General features: G+C 37.6%; 1 protein-coding gene across 1 annotated transcript; it reads right to left on the bottom strand.

Moving 5' to 3' along the window:
- Positions 1-719: 719 nt before the first annotated feature.
- Positions 720-1,973, bottom strand: LOC110698952 (F-box/kelch-repeat protein At3g23880-like). Its single transcript, XM_021876456.1, has one exon. It carries the CDS (start codon positions 1,971-1,973, stop codon positions 720-722), a length of 1,254 nt encoding a protein of 417 aa, XP_021732148.1.
- Positions 1,974-16,089: the final 14,116 nt, after the last annotated feature.

Here is a 16,089-nt window from a genome sequence, read left to right as displayed (position 1 = left end):
TTCAGAAGAGATTACTCAACTACTACTAGTAGAAATAGTAGTCACAAGATCATATTAAAATTCATTTGGCTGGTATAATTCATCAGCATTATTAAGCTACTTAGTTGCCCCCATTAACTAAATCTATCCTAGTAAATTTAGGTTTACTAAAACTGAGCTAATAAAACTAACAAATAGTATATGCAGAGAAAAAGTTATATGATCATTATTATTACATTAGAAGTGCCTGAATTAATGGTAAAATTGTTCTATAACTCTGCCTCAGATTGTTGATCATATCTAGCGACTCGCCTACTCAACCATTCAAGTCAATTAACTTATCTGGCCTAATGAAATAAATTTCAATAAGTATCAAATAATATTTCTGCTTAAACAATGTAATCAAAGAATTATAACCAATTTCTCAATGAGTTTCACACAGCTAACTAAACAGAGAAATTATTCAAAATTACATGCACAAAAGTAAATGTAGAACTATGTTTATGGAGCATCAATTGCTTAGATAACTCCCAAAGCTAAATAATAAGTCTATAATCGAAAACAAGCTGGTACAATTAGCATACAATTGAGGACAAAAGCACCTAAATACTCCCTTTGTCCCTTTTTTTTCACCATATGACTCATAAAACTCTCACATAAAGTGGGTCCATAGCGCAGAAAAAGGGGACATAGGGAGTACTACAATAATACATGTCATTGTATGGTTGATGCCTCGGCTCCTAAGCATTATCTTCAACTCTTTCTCCAGTCTCGCTGTCATCTTCATTCACCACACGCGCAAATATCCCAGAAGGCGAAATGAGACCCTCAGTATAATTCCACACGTCTGCTATAGCTTTGTGATAGAAGTTTAACAAATTTCCTCTCGATCTTTTGTGTCGCTGCCAAATAGCCTTAACTTCTCCATAATCTTTAGTCGATGACCTCGATGTTGCCTCACTAGGATCAAGTAGCATAAGCTGGTTTGAGTTTCGAGTTACCAAACATTTTCCCGTTTCAAATATATAGAGCAAAGTCAAGCCTTTGATAGTGACTGAGAAGGATTTCTCCCAAGAACTCCCGCTACCATCTTTCTTTAAAGTCCAAATATCAGAAATGCGTTTAGTATGTCTACCATGAACATACTTGGTACAGCACAATGACAAACTCCCTTTTATCTCGAATACTTTAGCGTCGAAATTCCTAGTAGGTAAAATCGGCAATGGGACATTTGTCAATAGTCCACTAACTAAGTTCAACCCAACGATGCGACTTTCCTCATCCCCATATAGTCTAGCTTCTGGAGGCCAGTATATAGTATTGTCAACTAAGGCCGAATAATAACATCGATCTATAGGCACGTATTCATTAGCCTCTAAACAAGCCGTTTCTTTCCATTCCCTATTTTTCAGTGAATAAACATGAACATGACACACACCCTGATCAGAATGTACCAGACACCCTATCTTATAGTCATCAATAGAAGATATGTAACCAAACCCGACACCGGTAACATCATCATTAGGGACATAATTAAGTTCAGGACCACCAGCAATCTGGTAATGATTCGTTACAGGGTTCCACAGAACAAACTCAAAAAAATCGCTATCAAACATGCACAAAATACCATTACTAGAGCCCACGATACGAGTAGCCCTAGGAGTAAGTCGATACCTTGGGTTATTATACTTGTCCTCTAAGTAAACAAATTCTTTCATATTGTAGCATTCATCAAAGGATAAAAAACGGCCGTAGCGCCTTCGATAACAATTAATCTCTTTATAAATGAGGGATTTAGTGTTGGATAAAGATGAAAATTTGAGGTGGGTTTTTGCGAATTTGTTGCTTGAAAGTGTAGTAAGCCAAAATTTTGATACGCATTTGAAGCGGGTTAAGGGTTTTACCGGAAGTCTAGGTAGAATCATCTCTACTATTACATCATCCGGAAGAATTATTGGTATTTCGGATTCTGATTTTGCTGTAGTGTGCTCCATTTTTTTCGCTGATTTTTTTACTTCTTGCATTGAATTGAAACCTGAAATTGATGAATTAGAATTGGAAAGAGGAATTGGGTCAAAATTAAAATAAAAAAAATAACAAAAAAATAAAATAAAATTAAACGTGTTTTGATCCAATATCCATGATAGTTGAGATAAAAATGGTGATGAATTTGCGATCGGATTAAATTACCTGAAGTTTTGTAAGAATTGCGCAAAAAATTAGAGCCTTGGATTGGATGAGGGTTTTGGAAAGAGGCGTGAAAGATGGAAGTGAGAAAATAGAGTGTAAGAAGACAAGAGAAGACTATATATAGTAGGATAAACTAATTAGAGGCTCTAAAGTCTAACCTAAAGCATCCTTACTCATTAAGGAAACTAGTTATGATCTTAATTACGTCTAAATAAAAATGTGCAAAATCAACTATAAAATCCGCGACACTGTATTTTCCTTTTAAGACTATAATATTACTTTCACCGTCCCTTCATTAGAATTGTTAAATTAAATCGCAATCTATCTTTTACAAATCTAGAATCTTCCTAATTTTTCGGAGTATTGGAGACCGACTTATTAGGATAACAAAATTTTTGTTTTATAAAAATGTCATCTAGTTTTTAAGAAATAACTAATCTATCAAATAGTGGTGAAGATTTTTAAATGCTTGTGATAACGAATTGAAGAGTGCGAAAGATTTTGTTAAGATAGCTTAGAAATTTGTAACAGCAGACATCGCTTTTTAGCTTTTGGGATGGGTAACCCGAGCAATTGAAAGCAGCTCCGGCACCCATTGATTTTGCATCCCGGATTCAAAAAAGTCCCGTGAAAAGGCGCCCCTGAGCATGGTGGTGATGGCAAATGATGCAATCGAACTATTTTTTTTTTTTAACGTTGCGAACATAAAAAGATTAGTTTTCATCTTTATAAATTTGTAGCGAACATTTTCGAATATTATGACTTTAATGACAGAATAATGATTGAAATTTCAATCTTAAACCTCTATATCCATGGATCAAAGCTTTAACAAGCTTTTTTTTCTCCTCTCTAATAAACAAAAAACATTGTTTTGTTTCTGCGATATATTCAAATTTTTTTAAAAAAAACCCCCCTTAATTGATAACTTTTGTTGTAAATAAATTAGTAAAAAAATATATTGCTAAATAAATAAAGTTACTAATGTATATGAATTGTGTAAGAATTAAAGTTTTGCAAAACATATTAGACCTAAAACTTATTTTTATAAGGTGAATAGAACAAGCCCTAAGTGGCTTAATTAATTTAGATTTGACATGTAAAAACATACTTGGAGAGAATTACATGCAAGGAGTGTAAAATTAATAAGCAATTTAATTAGAACCCACATATAAATAATGCATGTTTGAATTCTATTAATTAACCCCAAGTTTAGACCCCAAAATTTATTACCCCCAAATTTAGAATCCACATATAAATAATGCATGCTTGATCTGATAATAATATTACCCCCTAATCTATTAACTATTATTAAAACAAAATGTTGTTGATGTCATAACTGTCCACATGTCGCTCTCCTGATAAAATTTTCCTGCCTAAATGCAAGAATGATGCCATCTTTTTTTTTAGCTACCATATTTAACAATTTAGAAAATTGAATATTAAAAACTTCTACATTACAACTGCAGCCTATCATTTTATCCTAAAAAAATAAAACAATTGTAAATAGCACTACTAATAACAGACTGCTACATTGAAATATGTATAAGGCGACATTGAACAAGTATTATATCATAATTTTTATGAAAATCTAAAATTTTAAATTACAAATATTTTGGTACAAGGTGCATAATTCTTAATTATATTCATTCATTTTTTTAAATGTACAAATTGGAAAAATAGATTTTATATAAACCGTGAATCGCACGGGTTCTAACCTAGTTTAAGACCTAATCTAAATTGGGTGTTAATTAGGCACTTTAAATAATAAAATCTTGGGAAAAGTACACTTTAATAATCTCAAGTATTGACGATTTACTTCTAGTAATCTCAACTAATGTTTATTATCTAATAATCCTAACTATGAGGTCAGTTTGCCTCCAATGGTCCCAATGATCGGTAACCTGCTTGAAGCGTAAATTTTTTTTTTTTTTTTGTTTTTTAAAAGCCACGTGTTAGCACGTGATTGGTGTAATATTTTTAAAAAATTGTAAAAAAAAAAGAAAAGGAATTAAAAAAGAAAAAAACAAAAAACCAAAAAACCAAAAACCATTCCCAGCCACCCCCACCGTGAAACCCTAAGCTAACCCCCCAGCCCACCAGAACCCGCGACCGGCCACCTCCCTAACCCCCGCAAAAACGGACGGTCGGCACTCCCTACCCCCTTAACAACACCGTCGATCCAACCCGACCCTCTAAACTACTCCCTCCCTTCCCTTCCACTTCGCCGGAAAACCAAAATCGAAAAATAAAAAACCATAAGTGTCGCTTCGACGCTCCTCCTCCTTTCCCACACCCTCGAAACCGCCCAGAGGCCCGAATTCGGGGGTTGGGAAGGGAGGAGGGTCGGTTTCATTTTTGTTGAGGTTGTTTTCAAGGGAGGTTAATTAGGTAGTTTGGCGGGTGGGGGTGGGCAGGCTAGGGTTTTTTTGGCGGTTGGGAGAGGGCGGCCGTTTTCTGGGGTTAGTGGAGACGGCCGGCCATTTTCCGACGGGTTGGGGGGTTTGTCGTCGGGTTTTGCGGTGGCGGAAGGGGAAGTGGTGGTGGTTGTTAGGGTTTCTGGTTTTCTTTTTTTTTTTTTTTATGTTAGATCAATCACGTGCTGGCACGTGTATTGCTAACCTGTTACAACAAGACATTGACTTGGTGTTGACCGGTTGTGATCACTAGAGGCAAATTAACCCCATAGTTAGGATTATTAGATAATAAACCTTAGTTGCGATTATTAAAAGTAAATCGCCAATAATTCGGACTGTTAAAGTGTATTTTTTCTAAAATCCGCATATAATTCACATTTTTCATTGAAAATGTTTTGAATTTCCTAAGTGATGGTGAATCGATCAGTTGTTTCACTTGTTTATGACTTTGTGAGAGATTTAACGATATCATATCTATCTGCATTAAACTTTCAAATTACTCCGTATTGAGGTGCTTAGCTATAGCATTTAAAAAGTGGTGTTTCAAAGTGGTACTTCGTGTTTTCTAAAAAAAAAAAAAAAAATCTAGAATTTATGAGGATTTGGAAATGGTGTTTATTTTTGCACCGAAAAAACACCAGATGGAGTCAATTAGAAATAAAACGGTAAATCAATGCAACTATGCAAGATTCAAAGTAAAAAAAATCACAACATTGGGAAGGTGAATATCTTCTTAATTATACATAAACCGGATAATAGGAAACATAAATTAAACAACCCATAATCCTTACATAAATTCTAATTTTCAAAATACAATAAGACTAGTACAGAGTACTAATACTCTATTTGAAACTCCAAAAACAGGCTATTTCAGTTGAAAACAATTGGACCTTTGGGGAGGTCCTTTTCTGGGGCTGAAGACTGGTCTCGGTCCAACTGATGACTGAGTCGAGGGTTTCCTGCACAGCAAACACAAGTAAACTGGCCTTGGGGGTTGTGCCGAGGAAGGTCCCTCCGATGCCGAAGTCAGTACAGTGTTTTAGAGAGAGAAAGCTATGCAAGAGTATTAATTGTTTGAGGCTTTTTTTTTGAATGAATGTAAGGGAAGAAGATAAAAGGCTTTTATACCTTTGCTCAATGGATAAATGGGCCTCAAGTAAAGTGGGCTTGCCACCTTGACTGGGTCTTGACTGACTTGGCAAATATATGGAGAATTGAACCTTGCTTTAGGTTTTGCAATTAAAACATTTGTGGATCGGCCCAATTGTAGTAAATTGGACCCTAACAACTTGCCCCCCAAACGCGATTTGGAAGCATAATGGATCGGGTTTTGACTTGCAAAATGGAGGGAAGTAAATGGTTTTAATTAGCATTTAAATTTGGAGGTTATGGAGGCCATTAACTGTTATTTCTTGAAGTAATGGGGAAGTTGGATGGATTAGTGGGCAGTTAATGAGGGGAGAATATGAAAAGCTGAACATTGAAGTGGGATTAGTGGGGATTTTAGTGGCACGGACTCCCGAAATTCCCGTTTCTGGAAGGTATTTAAGCCACTCGTCCCACATTTCCCTTCATTTCTTTTTGCTAATTCACACTTGCTTCTCGCCATTCTCTACTACTAACCTGATTTCCTTTTTCCACCTATACTCAGCAATCTGAATCTTTAGACTAGAATTTGTTGCTCCGCATCCACAGATCGGCAAATTCTGCATATGATAAAGGTAATTTTCTTCAAAGTTTCTTCGGTTTTCTTTGCTTTTTCAAGTATCCTCCTTTTTCTTGTTTTCGATAACTTTCTCTAATCTTTGCCCCTTAACCTTTGCATTGGCAACCGCAAACTTCCATATTGTTGCACATAACATTTAACGGAGGGAGTACTTTCTTTTTTGGTGCAACAAAACGCCATTTTACTATAATTTCTTAAACTTAGTAATATGACTAATATTGTAATTATCACAAACGGAAAGAGTAATTGAGGATTCGTTTGGCATCGCTATAGTTTTCTGTTTTTTGGTTTTTTTGTTTTTTAAGCTCATATAATATATGTATATAATAGATTAAAAATTAGTCAAACTTATCAAAATCATGAAAATTTTTAAAACTGGCATTTGTGGCTTTATTTGAAGAATAGACTTTTGATACACCGTATGACTGATTAGGACCTTACAATTGTAAATGGTGATACTCCGTAACTGATAATGAAGAACATTGACCATAGTATACAGTGTAGAGCAATTCTCAGCCTCAACTAACTTTATTCTAAAGAGGACTTAAGGGAAGAACTTTATGTAATTGTCCATTTAATTGAAGAGAAAGAGAAAATTGGTGGACCCCCCCTTCTAAATATTGTCGGCCAGAGTATCAATTTACTTATATCAGAAAAAATAAACTTGTACCCTGCATTGATAAATGTTTTTATAGTTCGAACAATATTTACCATTGGTATGTCTTATCTACCATACAAGTTGGAATATATATCAACAGGAGACATAATACCATACCTGTTTCGGGGTTTTCTGATGTCCTGCGGGAGAGTTACAATTCCGAGACTGGAACCGGACGCCTGTACCTGCAAAATAACGGAGACTCCTGAGAGCTCCGCCTCCAACGGTCAAGTTAGTACCTGATTAAGGAGTAATTAACACAGAAATTAAAGTAATAAGGTCTCTCTAGGTGAGAGTATTTAATGTAGGTAATCTGCTTTGCTAGCGAGATCAGCCGGTTATTAGTGTGTTCCGTAATGTTTTCGGTCCCCTGATTAATGAGGATTAATCGAGTATTTATAGCCTTGGGAAGCGTGCAACTCTCTAGGTTTAAGGTAAACCTAGGGCCGAACGGGCTTCTAGACTGAAATGGGCCTTGATGGCCGGTTGTCCCATTTGGCATGGGTGGACACGTGGCGTGTCTTAAGTGGTCCGTGGAGGACGCGTGGCGGAACCTGGTTGGTCCACTTGTCAAACGGTGCTTGGTGGATAAAAATCCCCTAATCATTTGCCCCTCACAGGTGGCACGCGACTGGTCACGTGTCGCCTGTGACAGGCGTCGCACGGTGACAGGCGACGGCCCGTTACAGGTGTCACCTTGCAGACGGCCGGGAGATTCTCCCGCCCAAATTTGAATTCGGAAGCGACCCTTCGCCTTCTCATTTTGCCTATAAAAGGAAGTGCTGACTTCGGTCATTTTCACATTTGAGAATTTTTGCGAGAACATTCGGACCCCTGAACCTGATCTGACATTTTCGGACTTTTTCTGCCTACCGCCTGTTCTGACAAGCCGACTGACCCGAACTTTCAGGACTTCATCAACTGTCATCCGTTCAGGTAACTCAGTTCTCTTACTCTTAATTTTCTTTTTATTTTTTGAAATGGCACCATGGAAGCACACGACACGCCCTAAGTTAGTGATCAGCCGGTCACCGGGGACGGCTGAATCTAGGACTAGGAGTGCCGCCTGCCCTTTTCTGGACCCATCTTTGCCCTTTATACAAAGTCCGACTGAATCTGTGTCTATGCAGAACGTGATGGCCAGAACAAAAAAGACTGCTAGAATATCAAACTCAGACGGCTCCTCCCAAAGGGTACTCCTTAGCGAAACATCTGACCAGGCGCCAGATGTGGAACGAGGCGACTGTCAAGCTGACAGTTCTGAGAGAGGGACCAAGGTGTTCCCTTCTCATCTAACCGTGGACATGTCCAATTTACCTTCTGCTCCTTCTAAGGGAGAGGAGGCGGGCCCCTCTAGGAGAGGGGAGGAGTCGTCCTCTTCGGACTCGTCAGGGGACGAGTCCGATTCCAGCTCTTCTGACCATAGTTCTTCTGACTCAGAAGAAAAACATAACCGCCTACAAGAGGCGAGAAGTTCCCATGCAGTGGAGAAGGGGGATAATTGGGCAGAGCCGTCCGCCTCTTACAGAGAGGAAAACACCCCCTACTACTGCAGGGTGCCCCGGGGCCGGATCGCAACCATGCGAGACAACGTGGCTAGCTTTATTGCTAACCACAAAATGGGCCCGGAGTATTTACTGTTTGTGCCGGATCCAGAAGATACTGTCGTCTGGCCGGCTGGTACCAGCTATGGTGACGGCTGTTTTGGCTGCTATGTGGCGGCCATCAAAGCTGGTCTGCGCTTCCCATTACATCCGGCTGTTCAGCGGATTTTAGATGGGTATGATCTGGGGTTATGGCAGTTAGCCCCCAACTCTTGGGTAAACGTACTCGGCTATGTGGCCGGGTGCGAACTGAACGGGGTGGAGCCAAGTTTTGAGGCTTTCGCCCACATGAACTATCTCAGCCGGACCCCTAAGTCGGGAGGTACCGGCTGGTATCAACTAACAAGCCACAGGGGTTACCTCATGACGAGAGGTAAGGCAAACAAATGGAAGGATTGGCGGAACACCTTCCTTATTATCGAGAGTTCAGACACGGAGCTGAACAAACGATTTAACAAGTGGAACAGGGATCCGCCTCTTCTTGCAGGCGGCCGCAGCATGCCGCCTGTTCCCCCAAAGGCTAAAAGAGAGATCCTAGACCAGTCGCGTGCCACCTGTGAGGGGCAAATGATTAGGGGATTTTTATCCACCAAGCACCGTTTGACAAGTGGACCAACCAGGTTCCGCCACGCGTCCTCCACGGACCACTTAAGACACGCCACGTGTCCACCCATGCCAAATGGGACAACCGGCCATCAAGGCCCATTTCAGTCTAGAAGCCCGTTCGGCCCTAGGTTTACCTTAAACCTAGAGAGTTGCACGCTTCCCAAGGCTATAAATACTCGATTAATCCTCATTAATCAGGGGACCGAAAACATTACGGAACACACTAATAACCGGCTGATCTCGCTAGCAAAGCAGATTACCTACATTAAATACTCTCACCTAGAGAGACCTTATTACTTTAATTTCTGTGTTAATTACTCCTTAATCAGGTACTAACTTGACCGTTGGAGGCGGAGCTCTCAGGAGTCTCCGTTATTTTGCAGGTACAGGCGTCCGGTTCCAGTCTCGGAATTGTAACTCTCCCGCAGGACATCAGAAAACCCCGAAACAATACCAATCGGATAGGTTTTGATACTATACCACCAGGGACAGGGTGTATAATTTTTGAACATAATTAATTGAGCCACTATAATAACTCTTATAAAAATTAAGACAGTATAACAAGTGTTACACAATAACATAATAAGTCTTCCACAATAATATACTTCATGTGTTTTTTATTACTTGACCCACTTCATTTAGGCACAAATATCAAGGAAGAGTTGAAAAGAAAGTTAAAAGACCATATTGCTCTTACCCACTACCCCTGCTCACTGAGTCACTGACCAAATAAAATCCTCCTAACCTTCCTCGTCACTGTCACCTACCACACCACTACAACCATCACTACAAGTTTACTACCTCCACCACAAATGCAACCCCTTCACTACCGCAACAACATCGGCTAACCCTTCTCTCTCCTCTACGGCGTGCACTCCCCTCAAACCATCTTTCATCACCACTTTCGACCACCACAAAAAAATGTCGTCAATAACAATCACCAGCTAACGGCGGCGAGACCAACTGTTCTTGCTTCAAATTGAGTAAATGCGAGGAAAGAGAAAATACCCACCACCAAAATTAAGTAAATGAGAGGAAAGAGAAAATACCCACACTCCACTAACCCCCGTCCTTGCTTCAAATTTTTCAGAAATTGAGAGCTTGGTGGTCAAATTTGGCTATGGTGGTTTCGGATCTAGAATTGCTGGCCAAATTCGACCATTGGTGAACTTCAAGCGATTTTACAAATTAAGTCGGTGACGGCGCATGGTAGAGCGTGTAGGTCATGAGAGAGTGTTAGGTTTTACAGCAATTCAATCAACAAAGAATTACTTAAAATTGTGGGAACAAAACCTAAAAAGTGTATAATAATCAAATTATACAATAACAAAATACTTAATCAAAGTATTTCAATCAAACACCAAAAATTACAATGTATTTCAGAAAATTACAAATGAAAACACTAATGTAAAGAATATGTTTTATTATAACTTAAACTACTTTCCTAAAATTTTGAGAACAATAATGCAATTTCACCCAATATATATGTGGAAAGTTTGAGTGACTAAGGTAGAGTGGGAAATTAAATCCCATGTTTTGTAGGAATTCCAAATTTATTAGAAATTTCGCCTTCCAATACTTTTGCTAATCAAACAACACATTTTCCATAAATTTATATTTTCCCCATTATTGAAGTGCAATCAAATAAGGCCTCAATTTATGAGGACAATGGGTGTTAGCTGTCTAATTTGGAGTATAGCCCAAATAAAATACAGTTTTGCATTTTTTTTTAAAAATCAAACCGTGTGGTTTAACAATATTTTAATTTTTTTTTTTAAATAATTTATATTTTCACTTTTGACTACGATTTTTCAAGCCCCTTCTTAATAACCCAAGTTACACCGAGTGATACATGAGTTTGGCTAAAAGCTAAATAATTTATTCTCAATACCTCGTAGCAGCTACAATGTAATTGAAGTTGACTAATATTGTAAATATATATATATTCAGGAAACTTTTCATGAAAACAAATTTCGATTTTTTATGTTGCTGCTTACAAAATGTTTTTCTTTCCCCAAAGAAGATAGCCAGCATGTATCATACCATAATGAAATCTAAGGAGTATTAGTAACTAGACCTCTGGTCCAATTTACCAGGCCACAATCACATAGCTAAAGAATCAACAGTTAAAAAAATTACTTGTATCTTAAAATAGAAACTTACTTCTATATCTAAACCCTTATGCGATGTCCAATTCACTGACCATAAAACAGAAAACAGTATAAATAAGAAGGAAAAGAGAAGCCGAGAAGGTAGAATTCTGCAGGTTTCAAACAAACAGCAGGCCATACCAGAGATCCAGAGGAAATAACTATTAAGTGTAAATATCGGCCACCCGACTGAGAAACTTAGAGCCACTTTGCTACAGTCATTATGGCAGTTCCCATCTAAAACTATTGTTACTCGTAGATCGTCATCTGAAATTATTGCCTAGAAAGGACTTTAGTTTTCCAAAGAAGTTAGAAGCTGTTGATGTTAAAATCCCCTCATGTCCTATTGAAGCAGGAATATACCGTAAATGAATTCAATAAGGAATTGTTCAAATCAATGAACTGATGTAAGTTACATCCACTCATTTATCTGAACATGTAAGATTGAACGATTGACTGTAAATTTTTCAGGAGAGTAAGCTAAATAGTTTAGCTTAGAGACTAGATAAACAATCGAATTTTAGCAACATGTCAGCACATGAAAACATCTATTTGGAGGAAGAATTAACTTGCTTGATAAAACAAGCTTTGTGTATTACCTACCTTGACTTAGAACATAAGTCATAAGACTCAAAACTCCCTTTACTTATCTTCAAGCAAAAAACAACTAGAGTAAAACACTACTGCTCAAAGAATACAAGACTCCTAGATTTATTTTGTAAGTTAAAGAGTAGAGACTAGAGAGTTGAAGGAGGTTGAGCAGGGTTTTTGATCCAGAGACTTGGGACTGTTCGGCAAAAATTGCTGCCAAAGTTACTAGAACTAGTAACATTTGAAGTTGGAACACGCCTTAGGAGAGCTTAATTGTGGTTAACTTCCTACGAAGTAAATGTACCTAAGCATAAGAGCTAATTATTTAGTTACATATTACAGGGGACTCTGAGACTATAGAGGCACCTGTTTTTACATGTTAGGTTTCATTTTTCACAAAGGATTTTAAACAAAATGCTAGCAGAAATAAAGAGGGAGAGCTACAAAGCATACAACTGGCAGTCCCTAGAATAGAACGGTTTTTATGAGAAAAATGGAGGGGAATGCCACCTAAGAGTTACTTAACAATATGAGGTTACAATCTGATTATTTTTATTCTTGCAGAAGATGTCTGACAGCATAATGGTATAAAATGAAGAGAAAAGAGAGAGTAAATCTCTAATGTGTCCTATTTAAGATAGAAGATATCAAACAAAATGGTCAATGTACATGTTCATATAATGAATAAGCTGATGGAATTGAACCATCAATTTCAGAACTTGACTCAAATTCGCTGCTCAAGATGCCCAAGTCTCCTAGGATAGTTTCAACTAGAAAATAGGGAGTCAACTTCATATTGGCAAAATGGCAAGAGCTTAACACATGAAACATCTATTTGGGGACCATAACTTTTACTAAAAAACTTTCGCTCATTACCACCTCCGTATAAAGCATAAATCATAAGCAACTTTACTATATTATCACAAGTCAAATGAAGGTATAGTCCAAATCTTCGAAACAATATAACCATGAATTAAAACCAGTCATCAAGCAAAGAAAATTCATACAAAAACAATTTAGAACAAACTAAAGGTCAATACCAAAATAAACATAATAATAGGAGTTATATTAATTACCAAAATGATTGTGTATTCCCTTCTCTCCGTCATCTTCATTACTCCTGGCTTTTAGAAAGGCGAAACTAAGCTTTCAATATAATCTTTTGACTGAAGTATTCTGTCATTGTTATCGAAATCAACACCCCCTAGAGACATTTGTGGAGTCTCCCGGCTTGGATCGAATACCCTGAGTTTCCCCTGAAAGTGTAACAAACACTTGCCAGCCTCAGATAAACCGCAATATAATACACTAGTACGATTGATAGAGAACAATCTTTGCCAAGATTTCGTATCACTAGAGTCCTTCAACATCCAAACATCATCTACAACAAAATCAGCAGAACAAAGCAACGACAAGCACCCTCTCAACTGCAATATACGAACAAACTTATACTTATTCAACCAATGCATCCAAAGTCAATTTCTTCAATTGTTCTGTAATCAAATCAAACCCAACAACAAATTTAGCCTTCTTCCACCTATAATTTTGAGCATAAATGTATCTAGTATCGCCATTCAACACCGCCTTTTCAAGCTCAAACAATTCCAAATGCTTGTCTAAACCACCAACTTTTTTCCAATTTCCAGCCTTCAAAGAAAACACATAAAATTGAGCATAACAAGGATGACGTGACAAGAAGGCGCCGAAAATTTTTATAATCATCGTTGATGATTCATAACAAAACACACACCCTTCCCACACAGCCATGTCTACACCATCAGGAATCATGATCTTTCGAAGACAGCGAGTCGCCGGGTTACATACATAGAATGCCTCAACAAAGCGGAGTTCGTTTCCACGTTAGCAAACAAGACCATTACAAGAACCCACAATGTAATTAAATTCAACTGGAAGATTAGACTCGTAATCAAATTCAATGAATTTTTTTACCTTGGAATTGTTTTGATCGTATTGTAGCAAGTAAGTTTGGTCATCTGATGCACGATGAAGCGCAGCATGGACGAGGAAGTGAGGGCGAAAAGAGGAGATTTGGGGATGGGTTTTAGCCAAGATTTGGATACAGATTTGAAGCGAAGTAAGGATTTTACTGGGAGTCTTGGTAGGATTTCTTCTAATATGAGATGTTCAGGAAGAGTGTTTTCAATGGTGTTCATTTTCTGATGAAAATTGGGAGTAACTGATGATTTCAAAGGTAAATTATGATAGTTGTCCACAACAATTATAAATACACTGGTGTGAATTTCTAACTCTTACCAATGGAGTAAAATGTAAGGGTTGAGCTCTAACCTGATAAAATTGACTTTGACTGTGAGCTCTAACCTGATAAAATTGACTTTGACCTGAGAGCTGAGATCCAAAGTGGAGTTTATTTATTTGTAAGGATTTTATTTATTGCCCTATGTTCAAGATGACCCATACCTACACCTGGCAATCCTGACCCGACTTGTGACCCGAAATAATCGATTCGAAATTGACTCAAACCCGAAACTTATTTGACCCAAAGTGGAGTTTATTTGAATTTGATCCAATACCCGAATTGAACCGATCCGACTGTACCCGACTCGAAATTGACCCGATACCCAAAGTGACCCTACCCTCGAAATTGACCTAAATTTACCCGATACCCAAAGTGACCCGACCAAATATTGACTTGGATATACCCGATACCCCAAAATGATCTGAACTAAAGATAATTGACACCTAATATAACCTAAGTGATTATTACTTAGATACGCAATTTTGTCTATTTCCTTGATTATTTAATGTAAGAAAACATAGTATGCTAAGAATGATACTAATAAATTTACAGATTTGAGCTTAACCCAAAGTATCGACCCATAATAAAATGACTCGAACATGACCCGACTTGAAATAATCCGATCCAAACTTGACCCTTCAATTCAACTTGATAATTGACCTGATCCAAAATACCCCGACCCAATTATTTAGTACCCGAAATTGTCCCGACCGGAACGACCCGTTTGCCAAGTCTACCCATACTAATTTCAACTCAAATTAATTTATACACATTGTTCAGTTTTTAGGTAGTAATTAGCAACTAGTTTTTCAGGGATAGTAATTGTCAAGCCGCGCTGTTTTGGGATATTAATTTTCATTTCCAAAAAAAATAAAATAATTAACTGAGACTTTAATAAAGAAAGATCATATAAAGTTATAAACCAAGTATTGCAGGTGGCATTGAGGATTACATGTTAGCTTTGTAATTATACGGAGTACTCAGCAGAGGGAGCCAAAGGTGTGGAGCAATTGTTGTTTATCGAAGATGAACCTAAATTATCCCCAATATCAGCAGCCAAAGAGAGTATCCTCCGCAATACTCCTAACAGTATAGCATACCACAAAAAGAAATGAAATTTAGACCAAATGTAGATGAACAACAAGCATAACAGTTTTTCACAAAAACACATGGCTAATATGTTGGTAAATGATGTAGTTATTTTAAAACAAGCGATGAATCACCCCCCTCCCTCGTCACTCAGCTAAAGAATCAAGAGTCAAGACATCAGGACCCACACAACTTTTCCAACAGAAGTTTTTTCTATTTTAAACCCCTGTGCAATGTCCAATTCACCGAACATCAAGTAGAAAACAACAGAATAAATAGGAAGAAAAAGAGAAGGTAGAAATCTGAAGGTTTCAAAACAACCAGTAGGTCATCCTAGAGATCTAGAAGAAAAGCTATATTTCCTAAATATTTGCCAATTAACTGACATTTTCTTATTTGTGTGGAATGCCACCTTAATGCTACCTTACTTCAGTCATTATGGGAGTTCCATATCATTAAAACTAATGTTCCTTGTAAGTTTTCATCTGAAAGTATTGTGCAGATACGACAATAACTATTAAAAGTTATATCCATGATGTCAAAATCCTCACATGTCCCATTGAAGCAGGATAGTGCCGTAAAAGAATTGTAGATGGAAATGTTGTAACAAATGAACTGATGTAGGACTGTAAGTGACATCTGCTCAGTTATTTAAACATGTAAGACTGAAGCTGTATGAAAATTTCCTAGAAGACTGAGCTAATTGGTTTAGCTTATAGACTAGAGAAGCAACTGAAATTTAGCAAAAATGTTAGCACATACATAAAACATCTATATGGAGACAGAATTAACTTAAGTACTGTA

Source organism: Chenopodium quinoa, unplaced genomic scaffold, assembly GCF_001683475.1.
Source record: "Chenopodium quinoa cultivar QQ74 unplaced genomic scaffold, ASM168347v1, whole genome shotgun sequence".
Taxonomy (NCBI): domain Eukaryota; kingdom Viridiplantae; phylum Streptophyta; class Magnoliopsida; order Caryophyllales; family Amaranthaceae; genus Chenopodium; species Chenopodium quinoa.
This window is presented reverse-complemented; position numbering and strand designations above follow the sequence as displayed.